Source organism: Zosterops lateralis (genome assembly GCF_965231275.1).
Source record: "Zosterops lateralis genome assembly, chromosome: 4".
NCBI classification, from domain to species: domain Eukaryota; kingdom Metazoa; phylum Chordata; class Aves; order Passeriformes; family Zosteropidae; genus Zosterops; species Zosterops lateralis.
The window spans coordinates 71,391,351-71,409,644 of NC_139765.1; the positions used below are offsets into that span (position 1 = coordinate 71,391,351).

Here is an 18,294-nt window from a genome sequence, read left to right on the forward strand (position 1 = left end):
ATCAAGTCATCACATCCCCATCACAGAACCTCTGGAATTGAGGACTGAACAGGGAGGCATGAGAGGAGCTAGAAGCAGGAAATATTGTTGTTTTACCTCCAAATCCCTCAAGACTGGATGATCTTCAATGCCAGGGAAAAGCACCCTCATGGTGTAGGTTCGGTAGTCAAGGAAAGGGATCCCAGCTCCGTCCAGGTCACTCGTCAGCTCATGGATATCTGTCTGCAGCTCTGCAAAGGCTGGCACAAAACCAGAACACCTCAGGGAGCAGTGAAAATCCAGATCAGCCTCACCAGAATGGGAAAACCCACAATTCTTGTGAAAACCCTTGAACTTCTCAGGGAAACCTTCAGGGCTTTGCCCTGGAAGAATCTACCACAGAGTTTCCCTGCCTGGACTGAAAGAAAAGACTTCTCCTATGGTGCTCTACAACACTATGTTACTCTACCTCAGTTTTGCTTTCCCCATTTACCCGTGGGCTTTGCCCACCTCTATGGTTCATATATGTCCTCAGTTCTCATGGTTTCTCCTTTCCCTGTTTCCTCATTGGTCATGGTACCCCTGGTGTCCCTGCATCCCCTATAGATCATTGCCTTTTGCCCTGTCCTTGTACCACCCCTTGCCCTCAGACCATTGGCCTCTGACCCCATATTTAACCCTGAGAACTCCTTAGATCTGAGTCTTTTGCCCATGAACCCTTCAGTGTGTGTATGCAAAATAAACCTCAGTGGAACTTACACAGGAGACTCTTCTTGCCTCTCCTTGCTGAGCTAGCTGAGGTGTGTGTGGCGTGTGGACCTGAGTTCCTTACCTGTGTGCCTACCCAAGCAGCTTTTCCAGAAGAGATGCTTATTGAGGAAAGGTGGCAGCAACCACCATCTATTTCCACATTGCTACAGACTCTCGTGAACAAGAATAAGGGGAGGCAACATGTGGAGAGGAAGGTTAATGGAGCAGGGTTGCCTTTCCCACACCACAGCCTTTCCCCAGGGACATGTGCCAAGGTTTTCTGTGGATTTGGAATTGCCAAATCCAGTTAGGAAAGGGTGGAGAACGTCTGGACTAAGGGAAAACAGGGAAAGTCAGATTAGATCCAGGCTTGAGCTACACCCACGGGGTTCGACACTGTGGTGCTTTGGCTCAAAGCTTTGTGACTGGGTGTCTCCCTTCTACCAGTCTTGAATTTTGAGTCTGGGAACCCCCTAATTAGGGATTTTTTCCTTGCAAAGTCCTGTACCAGGGTTTAAAAGATGAGTGGAACTTGCAGCTTCAGTCTTAAAAGGTGTTATTCAATTTTCTTATCTCAAGGTCTGCGCACCGCCTAACACCAGGCTTAACGTGCTGGAAAAACCCACTGCTGAGAACACCAGGCTTAGAGTGCTTAAGGTCTTTCAAAAGTTTCTAATCCAATTAACTCTTAAAAAGTGCTATTTTACAGTTTTGTGCCAATAATCACTATCGCTCCTAAACACGTAATTCTCTACATCAAATGCATTCTACCAATGTCTCTGTGCCACTGTCACAGCAGAGGATGGAGGAGAAGGAGAAGAACTTAAGACACTGCCCAAAATTCTCCATCATGCTCTCATCTATTTCTATTCCAAAACCCCAAAACTACACATTTTCACCCTGTGACAAACTAAACTACTATCTATTTTAAATCTTTGTTGTTTTCAATTCATCCATAAGTGTTGCCAGTTTTTCCCATGGACTAAGGTCAAAGGCAATGCTTTCCTGGGGTCCCACCCAGGGTCTCAAACCCCTCAGGGCAATTTGAGGAGTTTTCCTCGTCCCTTGAACTCCAACATCAACCAACACAGCATTATCCTGCCTTCCTCATCCTACCTTCTTTGCACTCCAGGGCCACCCTGGACTCCAGGTTGTCCATCTGCATCTGCAGGCGCTTGAGGGTGAGGTCGCTCTCCCTGGACTTGCGCTTGTAGGCGATCAGCACGGCCACGATGAAGATGATGAGCAGCCCACCAGCCACGGCGATGCTGACAATGGCTGGCAGGCTGAGAGGACTGTCTGGGGAGATGTACACCATCCCTGGAGAGAACTCCATGCCTCCCACACGAGCCTGGAGGGAAAAGCAGCAAAGAGCTGCACTGAAACCATCAAGCAAGAAGGAAGGCAGAAGAACTCTGTTGTTGTCCTGGCTGGGGGTGGGTGGTGACATCCCCAACCCAAGAGAGGAAGTATTTGGATATGGAACAGCTTAAAAACACGTGAAATGCCAGATAGAATCACCTCCGTTGGTAGTCACCTGTGGGCCTGATATTTCTGGATCTGAGAGATTTTAGCCTGCTGGCAGCTGCTGACATTTTCCCCCAAGGAAAAATTTCTTAAGAAAGCTTCTTCTCAAAGCAATCTTGGCAAACAACTCTCCTTTCTCAAAACAATCTTTCTCCAGGTGGTGTTTTGCTGTTTCTCTAGTTAAACCAATAGGATTAGAGAGGTGTCGTTGCTATTCACCAATCTTATTAAGTCTGTATCAGAACACCTTATAAAAGGTAGTAAGAATAAGACAATAAAAGCCTTTTTTCTATGCTCTTTGCCTTCTGAAATATTTGGAGTCTCTCATCTTTCTTTCATGTCCTACAACAGTCACCATGAACCCAGCCACAAAAGGAACTTGTGGTGAGACAAGTCACAAAGTCACCAAGTCACCAGTCACAATTTCTCTGTATCAGTTTGGATTTCATTCTGGATTTTTGATTCCCCACCCTGGTGTGTTGTATGGGGCACTGATGTCACTTAGCCCCAAAATACACACAGAACACCGAGCTCAAGGTATGGTCTGATGGGTGCTAACCCCACAATGAGGCAGAGGACACCTGACGCAGTGCGTACAGTGGGACTGCAGAAATCACTATTTTCTTTTGATTCTCCCACCAAACAAAATTGTCCTTGGAAGCCTCTGGGGTAGTGAAAAACCACAACAAACCCCACAAAGCCTGGCCTGTTCTCTTCACAGCCCCTATCTTAGCCACATGTTGCCAGAGTGACTGCAGATGTTCACCAGTAGGAGTTGAACACAGCTTTTTGTTCTCCATGTGCTTCCAGAGGTTCCCCAGAGCTGCTTCCAGCCTCTGGAAGAAGCTGCTGTGAAACTGCCTTGGTTTTAACAACCAGAAAGAAACCCTGCAAGCCCTCCTGCTGCAAGCCCAACAAAATGTTCTGCTGAAGCAAGTCCCTTAGAGCCCTTTTTTACAACACAAACACCACTCCCAGCAGGAATCCCACAGGATACCTCTGGCTTCAGGCTTCTACAAAGCTATTTGTAGAGTAGGCAAAGCTTGAGTGGTGGGAGAAAAGCTCTGCTGACCAGTCTGAAGTATAAAAAGGTTTCTAGGGCTGTGCTGTGGTTTGGGAATGCTGGTTGTAGATCAGCAGAAAGCTGGGAAGACGCCATGCAAAGAGCTTGAAGGATGATGAGACCCATCACAGCTGTGTCACAGCTGGCCCTGCACAAAGGGCAAAGTCTTGCTGCCAGGCAGAAATGCACTCAAGACCCCAGGGCTGACTGTTTCCTACTCCCATTGCACCTGGGACCACTGCAGTGTGGAATTAAACTGTTTTATTCCTCCATTGTGAGGAGTTCTCCCTCACATTTCCTCATGTTTCTCCCCCACACTCCAGCCTGGTGTTGAGCCTTGTCCTGCATCCCACTGGCTCTCAGTTAATCTCCAGCCTCCCTGGACACTTATTAATCCCAGGGTTTCCCACATCTCAGCTCAAGCACCTACTCAGGTTTCCTCTCTAGGCTGCAGGAGGAGGAAACTGGCCCAGCTGGAGCCAGCAGAAGAGACTGCAGAGCAGAATCATGAATTGATGAATTTTTCCAGGTGCTCTCCACCCCAACCCCATCTGGGGACATGAATCTCAGTGTCCTTTATCATCTTCTAGAAGTTATTTCAGCCCCAGTTGCAACCCCAGGAAAGAAAGTTGTTTTGCTTTACCACCAGGTGTAGGCTGCTCCTCAGTGGGTCCTGGCCAAAGAGACACAACTACAACCTTTAAATCATGGACAAGATCAAAGCAAATGTCTGAAAACAGCAAATTTCCACCCACAAGGCCCTCTCATGCCATTTTGGGATGGGGTCTGAAGAGACGAAATGTCCACAATATAAAAAAACAACTAATCCTAAACAACTGTTCAGGTAATAGTTTCAAGATGACCAATTGCCACCATGACACTGATGGCTTGTAGAGCATTTTCAGCGGCCAAAGAACCTCAGCTGGGGATGCAGCAGTAGAGTTTTTCCATCTATTTCAAGATACAAGATCTAACTCAATACTAAATCCTGAGGTTTGTTGTTGGCTTGCTCAGCTGATCAGGCAAACTGCCAAAATCACAGCCTAATCCATGCACTGGTAGTTGTTCCCTTTTGCCCTTTTGTCACTGCCCCAAATTCAGCCAGCAAAAATTTCTCCCAGCTTGTAGGCTTTCCTTCCTGCCAGTGTATCAATAAATAGATTAATTCTTTTTTCACTTTCTCTTTCTCTGAGCCCTGCAGTCAGATGAGTCCATTCAACGAATCTCAGACTAGACTCAAACAACCCCAATCCCAAATCCCAGTGCAGATCCATCCTCAAAGCTGGAAGAGCAGCCCGTCTCCACGGGTGGGATTTCTCTCAGCAAATATTCCGCGTGCACATCCGAGTTAGACACTGCAGCACGATTCCAGAGTCAACAAAGAGAAAAAAACACTTTCAGGATGTGATTTATGTGAGCTGCTCCCAACACCTTTGACATCGGGATGAGTCGTTTCATTCAGTAGAAGTTCCCATTTCTCTCCATTAATGGTAAGGGGATCTGAGCTCCAAAAAGCAGGTGTTCAAAGCTAGGCCCAGTGTGCTCCCCTTTAAAGGTGGTTTCATCAGTGGGAAGGTCTCACAATCCACAAGTGAAGCTGCCATGATCTGAGGGATTCTGGCTCTTGAAGAAGAAAGCCTACGAGGCTGCAGTGTTATTGTGAGCTTTTAGAAGAAAGACAAGAAAATATGCACATATAGCTCTACTTCACTGCTTAACCCACCGAGTGGTTCTGGAGGAAGATATTTTTGCCTTCCAGATGACTGACTATGAACCCACCAAACAACAGTCTGGCCATTTTTTAAGACTGTTAATCATGAATTTGTCCTAAATTACGCTAAGTGCTCTAAATTGGCTCTATGTCAGAGCCTGTTTTTCTCCTATAGTGTCTCAGTGGCCACCTTTAGGAGTTCAGGAGTTCTGAAGGAGCTTTTTATTGTGCAAATTTATCCTGGCTAAATAAAATTATCCCTCTAAGGATGAGATGAATCATGCCCTGAACTTCAGCTGCTGCATTTGACCAGTTATACAGGGTCTGGAGAACTTTCCAGACTGTGTTAGATACCAGCAACCCTTCAGATGTAGTCCACATCTTCCCTGCAAACCTCCTCTGGCGTAGCCTCTAGTGGATCCTCCTCACATCTCCTTCTTTCCCTTGGGAAAAAAAACTTGCCTCTGAGTTTTAGTCAATCTTCTTTTTTTTAACCATCGCCCAGGTCTTTTATTTCCTTTGCTGTTTCTTTCAAATACTTAACTCTGTCATTGTGTAAAAGACAGCTGAGCCAGATCAAAAAGCGTGTTGACATCAACGTGTGTCATTGCCGCTGCTCCTTCACTTAGAAATAATCTCTGTGTTGCACCAGTTGATTCACTCCCATGGCTCCCTCTCAGCTCGTGGCCACCTCACTTTGCAAAGAAAAGGTTTGTTCAACAATTTCCTCAAGGTCAGACAGTAAATCTTTGGCAGAATCAGGAGGAGGAACTACTGTCAGTTATCGTGGCCATCAAAGAGATGTTTGTGTGAAACATGGTCCCAGCCTGAGCAGCAGAGATGCTGTGCCATGATAGAGGAGGCTTTTTCCAGCCCTGGTTCCAGATGCAAAGTCCATCCTGGAGCACCTCCATCCTCTTTCAGTTCCCCATTTCACCAGCATCCTCAAAAAGAGATTGTTTCTTAATCTTTGCCTTCACTTAAACTGTCCCAAGCTGCAGCAGCAGAAGAGTCTTCCCAATTAGCACAGCCTGGCCAGAAGTCCATCATCCTGGATCCCCAGGGGTTGATTATTGCTCACCTGGCTTTGAGTTTTGCCTCTCCAGGATTGGCTTTGTCCGTCCCTGACTAACCATATGTTTAATCATATCCATGAAAATGACAGGGAACATTTATGGCCCTGCTCAAAAAAGCTTCGGTTTTCACACAGAGAAAATCTCTCACATCATTATTGCTCCTCTTGGAGAGCCTTAATGTGCTTTGCAATGAATCGAGAGTCACGGTGTGTTTGCATGGCTGGAAGGGATTATTACCTCTATTTTCCAGATGACAAACTCTGGCACAGAGAAGTTAAGTAGCCACTACCAGGGATCCCAGCAGCAGCCACAAACAAGACCCAAAAATGGTCATCATGAACTCTTGCTTCCTAAAAGCTCCCAGAAAAAAAATTTTTAAAGATCAAACTGTCTGAGTCTCACTGCACTGAAGTAAATAAATTAATATGAGGCAGATACAGCTTTGGGGGGTGGAACAGAAAAAAAGTTGTTGACAAAGAATGAAAAACACTGATGTCAGTTGTCAGCTTTTGTTTGTTCCCACCCACAGCTTGGTACAACTCCAGGGTGTTTGCTGATATGAGGTTTATCAAGCACCAGCATCAAGGAATTCAAATTACTGAGAGGAAAATGAAAAAAGGAATAAATAAATAAGTGGTGAGAGGAGGAGAAGCTCCCTCTGATGCAATCACCAGGTCCATTCTTCACAGGTTCCAGGAAGGATTTGTGGGAGCACATTAAGTTTTATAGAAGTCAAAACTCTGAAGTCCAGTCACACTATTGTCCACATCCTGCTTTTTCTTTTTTTTCCACTTCTACATAAAGGCAAATTTTAGTCACCATCCTGTCAACAAAGTGATGGGGACTGTGCTGAATTTAACAATTTCATGTGGGAATATGTTACATGTTTGTGTCACATGAGCATCCAGGGTTCCTCCATAAAAAACAGAAGAGAGGCAAACTCTCCTATTTGGGGTTTGATCATGAAAGGTGGTCTCACTGTCCACAAAGATCTCCAGGTCACTTTTCCACTGTTCCACTTCTTCAAGCTACCCTTGATGAGAATATTACACCAAATAAAAAGGGACCCTGATGTTTCTGTGAAGGCAAACAGTGATGCAAACCCCTTGGAGCCCTCTTCCAGCTCTCCAGCTCTGCTGTGCCCTCCCAAGCCACCCAGGGAGGGTCAGGCATCACTTACCATCACCTTGTGCCTTCCAATGAGGTTTGGGGACTCGCAGAGGAGCTGCACGTCTGACACGGTCACTGCACAGGGCTTCTCACCCACCAGGACAGTGTAGTTCAGTTTGGCATTGCCTCCTGCCACGGGGGGGATCAGATTCCTGCCCTGCACAGAGAGGAACATCACACCCCAAAATAACCAAATCAGAGTCAGGAAAGAGTTTTCTTTTCCCTCTCTGGTTCATTCCTGGGGTACAAGTGTTGGTACTGCAGTGGAGAGGTGTGGATGGCTGGACATTCTGACACTGCTCCAGGCTGGACAGGGCTTGGAGCAACCTGGGACAGTGGAAAGTGTCCCTGCCCATGGCTGGAGTTGGAATGAGATGGTCTTTAAGGTCCCTTCCAACCTAAACATGATTCTATTGCGGCACTTGTGGTTCACCATTTGCTCACACAGAGAGGAAAAGCCAATTTAGGAGCTCATGCAGAGAACAGCATGAGTGGTTACAGACTCCAAGCAGTCACAAAGGCCTGTCCTGCTCCTCCCTCTCTGCAACTGAACAAGAAATGTTTCATCTGAGTCCCGCACAATAAAGCTCTCACTAAATATAATCAGGCAAGTAAGTGAGATCCCTTGCCAAACATGCAAAAAAGCATCTCCAGGTAAAATAAATTTTTTGCATGTTTACCGTGTAAAAATAGTGATACAGAAATGCTGCATGATAAAATTCCTTCTCTGTGTTGCTGTGAAGTTTACAGAGATGGCAAGGGACTGGTTTGGGTTTAAACAAGGGTGAGAGGAAGGTCTTGAATGTACAAGAAAGAAAAGAGAGTTGGGTATTTCACTGCCAGCCACAGTGCAAGGGTGTTCTCCGGTGAACAGCAGTGGGTACAAATTTAGGCTGCACACAGGAGTTTATAATTTTTTATTATGAGTGTGGGCAGTGCTTGGTGTTTGCTGATGGTGACTCTGATATGGTTCCATAAGGGGCAAGGAATGGAGGAAATCTCTGGGGTGCAATCAGGATGATTTATGGCACAGAGGGGCAAGAGGCAGAATTGGTTTGTCCTTCCTCACCCGGTCCTTGGTCCCCATCTCACCTTCAGGATGATGGGACTTCCAGGCTTCAGCTCCAGGATCCCTGAGGGATTGAAAACCTCGAAGATGGGGTTGGGGTAGTAGGTGAAGTTGGTTTTGTTGAGGATCAGCAGGGACTGCACATTGTCAAGGATGAAGCCAAACTCCTCCGGGCGCTCAGCGAGCTCAGACTGGTGATTGGGGTCCACAGCCAGTGCTGGGGCCTGGCAGGTCATCTCTGTGCTGTTCTGCACCTCACAGTTCTGGGGAAAGAAACCCATAACAAAGAGTGTTTATGGGAAATTAGGACTCTGGTAGGTCACCTCTGTGCTGTTCTGCACCTCAGAGTTCTGGAAATAGAGACCCAGCACAAGGAATATTTATGGGAAATGTCCCCATCCTTCCTGGTGGGCAGATGACTCCCAGGGCGAGGGAGGAGCAGACCCCCATGGTTATCCTGGGACAGGCTGCTGCTCCACTGTTTCCAAACATTCCCCACCACACCATCAAGGCTGGGCAGGGATTAGGAAAGCCTTGCTGAGGCAGGTGTGTGGAGCAGTTTGCACTTCAACAGGGCCTCCTGTGCCTCCTGAGAGAGCTCAGCCTCTGTGGCCAGAGTCAGCATCTTTCCCTGACTTCATTTCCTTTTTGAAATAGAAGTTTCTTCCCTTTTTTTTTTTTTTTTTTTTTTTTTTTTTTTTTTTTTTCACAGATTAGTAAAAACCTCGCTACCACCTTGCAATTAGGTCTCACACTCTGGTCGTTTTTCCAAAAGTGTTGGTGCAGTGCATGCTCAGTATTCCAGTTTGGATATCAGGTTGGTACCTGAAATTAATCCCAGCAATCTGGAGAATCAAAGACAAATGTGAAGATCTCAGAAGACCCTGAAGTTTGGTTCCAGCATGGCCAAAACCCCTTTTTTTTTTGTCTGTCCTTCAGGGACAAGATAATATTTCTGGAGACAAGCTATGCCCTGTTTTTCAGGCTGCAGTAGGAGATTTCAGGCTCCAGAGGTGTCAGCCAGCCCCTGTCCCCATCATGGCACGTCCCCTCCCCAGCTCTGCAGTGGTACTCACGTTGACATGCTCCTTTCCCCCATGCTTTGCCCGGATCTGAGGGTTTTGGATGAGGTCCAGGTGAGTTCCCCACACAGCAATGGGAGTGTTGCCACTGGAGAACAAGAAATGGGATTAAAGAATGAACCCAGCTGATAGATGTCAGAGCTCATCACATCAGGAGTGGGTGATCTGTGTTCCTAAATGTTGGTTGAAAAGTGTCTGACCACATCTTGTGGTCCTGTAGAGAGGGAAGGAAGAACAAAACAAATGATTTTTCATTCATCCATAAGGGGAGAAATAAGTAAAGACAAATGCTTTGGGTGGTTCTCATTGTCAGGATTCAGTCATCACAAGCTTTGAGATGAGATGAACAGTGGAGATTCAACACGGGATCTATAAAATGGTGCACAGGCTGTGCCTCCCATATCACCTCAATCAGTAACAGAATTATAAAATATCCTGAATTGGAACCCACAAGGACCATTCAGTCCAAATCCTGGCCCTGCAGAGAGACCCCAACAATCCCACCCTGTTCATCCCTGAGAGCACTATCCAAACACTCCTGGAGCTCTGCAGCCTTGGGGATGTGCCCATTCCCTGGGGAGCTGCTCCAGTGCCCAACCCAAAAAGCCCTGACAGACACAGTGCCATGGAAACAGCTCCTGAGGATTCTGGGTTGAGGTCTGTACCCCATATCTAACCTGCTATCAAACCTCACCCTGAATATGACAGTGTCACTCCAGTGAACTCTTTGGTGCCACCAGGGAACCCAGTCCTGCAGCCATTAGAAGAAATTGAGGCAAAGTCTTCAGCTCTGGTGTGCACCAGGCATTGCCCTGGTTTTCCTGTGGTGGCCCAGGTAGATCAGGATCCAAAACAGACAGAGGCAAATTTCCTGAGAAAGCCAACTCTCACAAGCCACAGCCCACAGACATCTGGTGGATTGTCTCACTTTTATGGGGAGATGTAGCTGGAGCCCTCCTCACTCCCTGCAGTCACTGTCACCACAAAGAAACAGCTCTCACAAACACCCTTCTCTCCTTTCCCCTGCCTCTTCCAGCTGCAGCTGGAAGACTTGGGAACTTGGGGGAATGTAGGGGAAGGAGGGAGGGAGGAAACTGCAAAGGACCATTCCCAGGCTTCTCAGGGCTGGCTCTGAACATCACATCAAGGAGTAGGGTTCACCACAGGCAGCTTTGGCCATCCCAAATAAAAGCAGCTCTGATCTATCAGGATGTGATTGACATTTAGTGAGGAGGGAAGAAGCCTCAAATCTCAAATTGGTGAACTAAAACCCCTACACAGGTTGAGCTCTGCTGTTTCACCATGAGGTGGGGACAGAGTAGAGTGATCCAGGGCTGAAAGGAGAAGAATTATCCAAGAAAGCAAGAAAGCAAAGCCTTCCCCTGTCAGGGCTCACACAGACAGGACAGGAGGAGGAAATGTCACCAGCAGACAGCCCCATCTCTGAGGGTTTCCCAGTTTGGGGAATGCTCTCAGAAGTTTCAGCACCTGCCTCTATAACTCCCTTTGGAAAGTGTCCAGGATGCAGTTTATTTCCTGCTGGGAAGGTTGAAATTAATGGGATTGTGAAAAGAAAGCTCAGAATCCTTTTCCTGCTTCCAGGTAAAGGTGCACATCCAGGAAAGGTGAAGCACGTGCATTATAAATGAGAAAACTCCAGAGATTAAACACCCTGTGAGAAAGAAGGCAGCAAATCTCCCCCATTTCTGACCTTTGTTTTCAGTGTTCTTCATTTATCTTCCATTATTAATCAGCTGGGGAGGCAGGGATGGATGCAAACATGCACAGAATAGGTGTCAGGTTTGGGGGATGCTCTGCTGCAGCCCGTCCAGTGGCACTCACATGGGTGAACCAAACAATTTGGGTTTATCCAAAGAGAATTGGCACAGCCACATCTTTCAGCAGATACTCCTAGGAAACTTCTCCTCGTGGTCTTTCACTCAAGGACTGGACTGGTCCATGGTTAGGGCAACGCTTCACCTTGAGTTTTGCAAAGAGTATCTCAAATTTTTTCTCTCTGAAATCATCAGCTATGACGGGAAATTGCTAATGGGAAATTTTACTGGGCAAACCCACATTTTGCTGTTTCCATAAGATCTGGATGGGGGTTTTTTTTGGATGCACAAGGGATCCTGCTGAAGTCACACATCTGCACACAAGAGACCTTCCCTTCCCTGTCTTACAGAAAAAAATACCCTCTCTCCAAAATTCTGCTTCCCTGTAAAGATTCCAGACATCATCCAAGAAAAGCTCATTCTTCAAAACCCAAAAGTGTATAAACTGAATTGTTCTTTCTTAACTGTCCTGAATTTTCTGAATTTTGGCCCTGACCCTTTAGATGACTAATAAAAATATTAATTTTATTGCTATTATATATATATATATAATTTTTATTCTATATAATACATATATTATTCATCTATATATTTATTTATTATTTATATAATATTTTAAGATAATTATTATGATATTTGCTATAACTAAATATAATAATAATTATTACTAATTATAGAAAATATATTTATACATTATAAAATATATTATTATATTATATATTATTATATTATATAATAATAATATAATTACTGATATAATTAATCTCTGTTGATTCAAACTAGAAAGGATTTTTTATCCTTACCCAGCTGAGACTTTTACGTGTTCTACAAAAATCCAATGTGTGAACACACCTACAGGTATGTGTGTCTACATAAACCACACAAATCCTTTTATTTAATCAACCAAATCTGTGCACACAGTTTTAAACCCATGTGTTAAAAACCCTCTGTTTGGGTTGGAATCTGAGCTTGCAGGCTCAGACCACAGGTAATAAACACAGCTACAGCCCCTGACCTGAGAGAGGGAAAGAAAAAAAGGTAAAGCATTTTTTTTTTGTTTGCTGAAGACTTAAAATCACCCCCAAACCCTCTTTGGCTCGAAAATAAAGTAAATAAAACTGTTTCTTGCCTTGAAAACCACCAGCCACTGGCATTTGTGCCTGTTTTTGGATGCACAGCCAGGTGGGAGCAGAGCCTGGAGACCTGCTGCTGCCCAGCAAAATAACAGAGGAGCCAAAAGCTCTCAGAATTTAAGTGCTTATTGCCCCCAAAGACCCTGAGTATCATTTTCTGCCTGCAGACTCAGGTAATTGCTGGATGTAACTCAAATCAAACCCAGATCAAAAAGTATTAATGGAGCCTCATAGAATTTTATTTACTTGCCAGCCCAGCATGACTCTTTTTTGGTTTTTTTTCCTTTTTTTTGGCTATGGAAGTAAATTAGCAGTAATCTTTTCTTTATTGTCTTGAAAAATAGCCCTTAAAAAGGTTTTTAGCCAGGCTTGGTACATTCATTCACTGGTTTTGCAAAGCTGGTTTAGTGTCAATCATCTCTGCCTGGGAACAGCTCAGCCCCACAGTTATAGCACCTAAAACTGTCCCTAAAACCCCAAACTCCTGTGGTAATCCTGGATATCCCATCTTCTCTCTCCAGGGTTATGGACCTTTGGAGTGACTCAAAAGTGCTCAAGAAGGAGGATGAAATGGGGTAGGTCTGGTTAAAATGGGGCATCTGTTAATGCTCAATTTGATGGTTCCTGATTTCAGATGAAGAAAGCAAAGGGTTGTACCCCAAAAAAATGCTCCATCACTGGAAATGCTCAAATCATCCCTGGAAGTGTTTAGAATTTGTGTGGATCATCACTTGGGGATGCATTTTGGTGGTGAACATGTCAGTGCTGGGTTAAGATTTGGAGTCAATTATCTAAGAAGTCATTTCCAGCCTTAATAATTTCATGAGTGATGAGAAAAGTGCAGTCTTAGCCATCCATCCCATCAGCTACACAGCCCCACAAATAATCCAGTACCCCTAAACAATCATCTACCTCATTTTTTCCTTATTTCCACCCTTATTTCCCTTATTCTGGGATTTAGGATGGGAGCTCCCATCCATCCAGCCATGGGACACAAAGTCCCTGCAGCTCCAGGCTGGGCAAAACTTTGCTGACACACTTGAGGCATCTCCTTGGCTGCTCCTTCACCTCTGTCTGGCAGTTTCAGCAGGGAAACCAAGGAACAAGCAGGTTGTGGAGAACTCCTCACCTCCCAGCCACACCTGAGGCCAGATGGGGGAAGGTCCCTGTGCTGCAGCTTTCCAGGGGATATTCAGGAATTCACTCTCCTAGCTTGTCAATCTTGCACCTTTTAAGCAGTACTGAACTCACTTTTAGCAAAGTGATTTCTCATTTCACTGATAACCTGGACTCTGACTGAAAATAAAAGCCCCAAATGGAAAAATCCCGACGCTAAAGCTTCAAGCCCAACGTGCAGAGAGGCTCAACCCGGCTAAATCAGTAAATTCCCTCACGGTAATTAAAGGCACTAATTGATTTGTGAAAACATCTCTGAGATGGGAGCTGAACTGGGGGGGATTTACAAGCCCTGCTCTTAATCCCCAGGGACTCCAATCAGTCCAGTTTGACAGGGGAGCAGAGAGCTGCCGTGGAATGAATGAGAGGAGACTAAGATTTCTTATTTTGTATCTTTTCAAGGAAATATCAGCACATTTAATGACCAATTTCTCCCTTCCTGAGGCCTTTTCTCCAGGCTTCTGAGAGTTTGGGCATCACTTTGATGCTTTCCACAACCAGGGCAAACGCTGCTCTCAGGCACCTTCAATGTGAACCCTGTGAATTCACCAAAGCAGCATCAAGGGGGTGGAGAGAAAAAGGGATCCCTAACGAGGAGAAATGCTCTGGGATAGGGCAGGGAGGAGGGCTCCCTTTGTGTTTTATCTTGGGACAGAGCCTGGGGCTGTCAGGCACCATGGCCAAACAGGCTGTGCTTAGTCCTGAGCCATCAAGTCCATGAGAGCTGGGGGAAATGTAGGAATTTCAAGTCTATGAAGGCTAGGGGAAATACAGAAATTTCAGGTTCAGGAAGGATGGAGAAATACAGAAATTTCAGGTCCATGAGGGCTGTGGGAAATGTAGGAATTTCAAGTATATGAAGGTTCAGTGAAATGTAGGAATTTCAAGTCCATGAAGGTTGGGTGAAATGTAGAAATTTCAAGTCCATGAAGGCTGGGGGAAATGTAGGGAAATTTCAGGTCTATGAGGGCTGTGGGAAACGTAGAAATTTCAAGACCACAAAGGCTGGGGGAAATGTAGGAATTGCAGCTTGCAAACTGTGAGTGAATGAAATGGTTCATGGCTTAAATATTGCTAAAATCACGGAAAGGATTTTGCCCACTGTAACAAACTACAAAGCAGCAGCTGCTCGTCTGTGACCACCAAAGCCACTCCTCCCCAAATACACCTACAAACAGAATTTGGAGTGTGGAGGGAACTTGAGACAAGATAAATGGGATAATATTGTCCAGTCCTCCCAGGTCTAGGGAGAAGGATGTGATACCAGAAGAGACACTGGGGGGCTGGTGGCTCAAACACTCAGGAGAAGCTGCTGATGAGCAAAGCACCCACCCAGGGGCCAGAACAGCCCAGCTCAGGGTGCAGCTGGTGTTGGGCCAGGGAAGGAAAGAGCCCTGGAAGGTGGGAATTTTGTCTCTGTGTTCATCCAGTGAACTCAGGTGTGATAATTCCCCTGCCCAAGGGACTTTCACACAGAGCCTGAAGGTGCTCAGCTGCTGATGGGGCACAATGGAGCCAGCTGGGCTGGTGCAAGAGGCTGCTGTGTTGACCTAGGTGTCAAAAACTCATGATTCCATCATCCAGGTGTCCCTGATCCACAGCTTTCCATCATCCAGTGAGAAACTCCCAGCTGAACCTGAGTATAAACCCAACAGAGGTTGTGTTCTGGGGATTTTCTTCATCCTTTCTTTGGGATGCCCCTTGTCACCTGATGGATCCAGTCTGTGACCATCACTTCAACCAACAGATATCAAAACTGCAATGACCAAGTTTTGTGGCTCCTATGAGTTGTGCAAACTTTCTACTCTCATCCTTTCCTTTTCTGTCTTACACATTTTTTAACGTGATATTTTTAGGCTTTTATATTTTCAGATTGCCAGAGATAACAGCAAGAAAAAAGGCTGTGTGGCTGCTTTTCCCTGCAACCAAATTCTTCAAAAATAAACACACATATTTATATTTATATTTATATTTATATTTATATTTATATTTATATTTATATTTATATTTATATTTATATTTTTCATATACACTGTATATAAATAGTGTAGTTTATAGTGTATATAGTGAATATAGTGTAGTTTCACTCTAATCCATCCTGAAGGATCTATTGGCTCTGGGAAGTATCTCTGCACAAATTCTTGGTGGACACAGTGCTTGGAAATGAGTTTTCTGCACCAAGGACCAAAGTTAGCAGAGCAGAATTTTTTAAAAAATTCAAACATAGAATTGGGAGAGGGTTCCCCTGGGATGCTCACCTGAAGATGCTCCACTCAGGCTCGATCCTCAGGATGGTGGGATCCTCTACATACTCATAGTGCAGCTCCTGATGGATCTTGGCCTTGTCCACTCTCACAGACACCTTCACCTTCTCAAAGCCCTCGTAGGAGGCCGTGGTGTTACAGACAATGTGCTTGGTGGATCTCCTGGGAGGAGGAGAAAGTAAACGTGAACCAGGTGCTGCCACCAGCAAAATGGTGCCAAAAAGAGCCCAACTGTTTGTTCTTATGTCCTGTGGCCCAAATCTGTGTATTGAGGAGGTGAAACTCAGTGTGAACCATTTATGTTCCTGTAACAGTGACTGAGGAAGTGCCTTTTCACTGGTTTAAATAAAACCACAAGAGCCCTCATGTCTCAGGACTCAGAATAAAATCTGAACCCCAAGGGCAGTCCAAACCAGGCCTCTCTCCAGAAGGATTTCTCTGTGATTAAATATTTGATGGATGTCTCCTTCCTGCCTGCAGACATGTGCAGCAGCAGCTCATAAAAGGGGTGTTTGCACCTCAGCTCTGCAGTCTGGGATCATAAAGTTTGCTTTGCATTAGGACTGTAAGTCTTGCTTAAGTGCAGTTTGCAGCATGCCTTGGACCTCTGGAAGTGCTAATACAGTGGGAAGCATTTTATGATTATATTTAAAGAGGATTCTGTATAAATCTTTCCTTTTTGGAAAGCTCAAAACCAATTCCAGGTCTGCATTCCTTTCAAATTGAGTCAAAAACCCAGGCACCAAAAATTCTCAATCTTCCCAGTCCTGTGATTTGTGATGCAACATCCTCTTATGGGATGGATAAAAAAATGGGGGTGTAAGTCACCTTCAATGACTGCACCCTCCAGGTGCCCTCTAAATTCCCCCAAAAGACAGCACCCAACCCCTCCTAAAATTCCCCATCTTCAGTGAGCATCTCCAAGCAGCTGTAGCTCCCATTTGGCATTTCAAATCACAGATTGTGACTTCACCCTGCCGAATTTGGGATGCTGGATCGCTCCACAGTCATGACAGGCTGCTAAAGAGGATCCCCACAGCCAGGAGAGGGAAGGGCATTGCCCCAGGGCAGTGCTCCCAGGTCTCCTGTGAATGAGCTCTTCCTCTGCCAAGGACATATTTGGGAGAAATGTGCCAACTTCATCTTCAGCCCCCATCGCTGCTGGCAGCAGAATGTGTTGCCCTGGGTAGTTTTGAGCTGCGGGAGCCCCTGGGAATGGGATTCAGGCTCATTCTCACAGGGATCAGGGAACATCCAGCAGGTAACACTGACATTAAGCCTCTCTGAAGCGCCATTGAACAAGAGCCAACACGGAGCTGAAATGTTGCAAATCATCCATTTCTTAGCACTACAGGACTATTCTGGGATAAAAGGGAGGTGGTTTAGTGCTTGGAACTGATGTTGTCAGATTTTCTTTGTCACCTCTACTAAAGCAGGGCCATGAAAATGAATCTTTTAAACGACGCACTCCCAGAGCAAGGAGCAGACCACAGGAGCGTGGAGAATTGTACTGAAATTTGACAAGAGGCCACGGGAAAAAAGCACATCAAATACCGGTCAAAACAATGAAATAAATCCTATTTTCTCTCCCCAAAACGTGGCCAAAGCAAGGCTGTGCTTGGTGCAGAATGCACAAGTCCCTTTGCTGCACAGACATGGCCACAAGCAAAGGAGGCACTTTGAGGGAACAAGGTGTCAGGGCTGCAGGAGAGGTTTCCTGACTTTAATTGGCATTTAATCCTTCACACTCAGGCAGGAGCAGCTTGAAGGGCCCATCTGTACCTGTAGAAGAGGCAGGGCTGTCGCCCAAAGGTCACGATGACGTTGCTGCCAGCGTTGAGGTTGTTGCCTGTGATTGTCACCTGGGTGCCACCCGACACTGGTCCTCGCTTCGGCTTCAGGTCAGAAAGGGTCAGAGTCTGTGGAGGCAAAGGGAGGTGTTGGAAACACAGCAGAGGAGCAGAGGGACCTTCCCTCTCCTGTTAGGGGGAGAGGGAGGCACTCCCAAGGATTAATCAGGACCGCTGAAGTTGGTCATGTCTTCTGGCTGATAAAGGAACCTGGGGTGACACCAACCCCTGTCAGAGACCCTCTGCTCAGATGCCAGGTTTGGTGGGATGAGTTCAGACCCAACCCCAGTCTGTTCTCACCCCTCCAAAACGAGATCTGCCCTTGTATCCACTCAGAAATACTTCTACTAAGAGAGGTCCATGCTTGGACCACCTTGGGTCACAATCTCTCATCTCCACTGCTTGTTTGGCACAGCCCAGGGGTCTGTTTGCTGTCACACAATCCCAGCTCTGCAGGAGAACTCAGGGAGTGAACTGGTTTGATTGGATCTTAATGGGAGTTCTCCACCTCCAAACTGTGGAGTTCACAAATTATGGAAACTGTTTGGTTTTGAAAAGATCATTCAACTTGAGTGATTCTCAGAATCACAGAATGGTTTGGGTTGGAAA

General features: G+C 45.7%; 1 protein-coding gene across 1 annotated transcript in view; it reads right to left on the bottom strand.

Annotated features, from left to right (window-relative positions):
- The window catches only part of PLXNA4 (plexin A4), a 421,348-nt gene that overhangs the window by 48,960 nt on the left and 354,094 nt on the right, over positions 1-18,294 (bottom strand). Inside the window, exons 14-20 of the mRNA XM_083858928.1 lie at positions 17,618-17,754; positions 15,830-15,997; positions 9,422-9,515; positions 8,369-8,608; positions 7,287-7,433; positions 1,846-2,080; positions 97-239 (exon numbers count right to left, since the gene is read on the bottom strand). Coding sequence (XP_083715054.1) covers positions 97-239; positions 1,846-2,080; positions 7,287-7,433; positions 8,369-8,608; positions 9,422-9,515; positions 15,830-15,997; positions 17,618-17,754 — 1,164 coding nt within the window. The remainder of the gene's footprint in view (positions 1-96; positions 240-1,845; positions 2,081-7,286; positions 7,434-8,368; positions 8,609-9,421; positions 9,516-15,829; positions 15,998-17,617; positions 17,755-18,294) is intronic.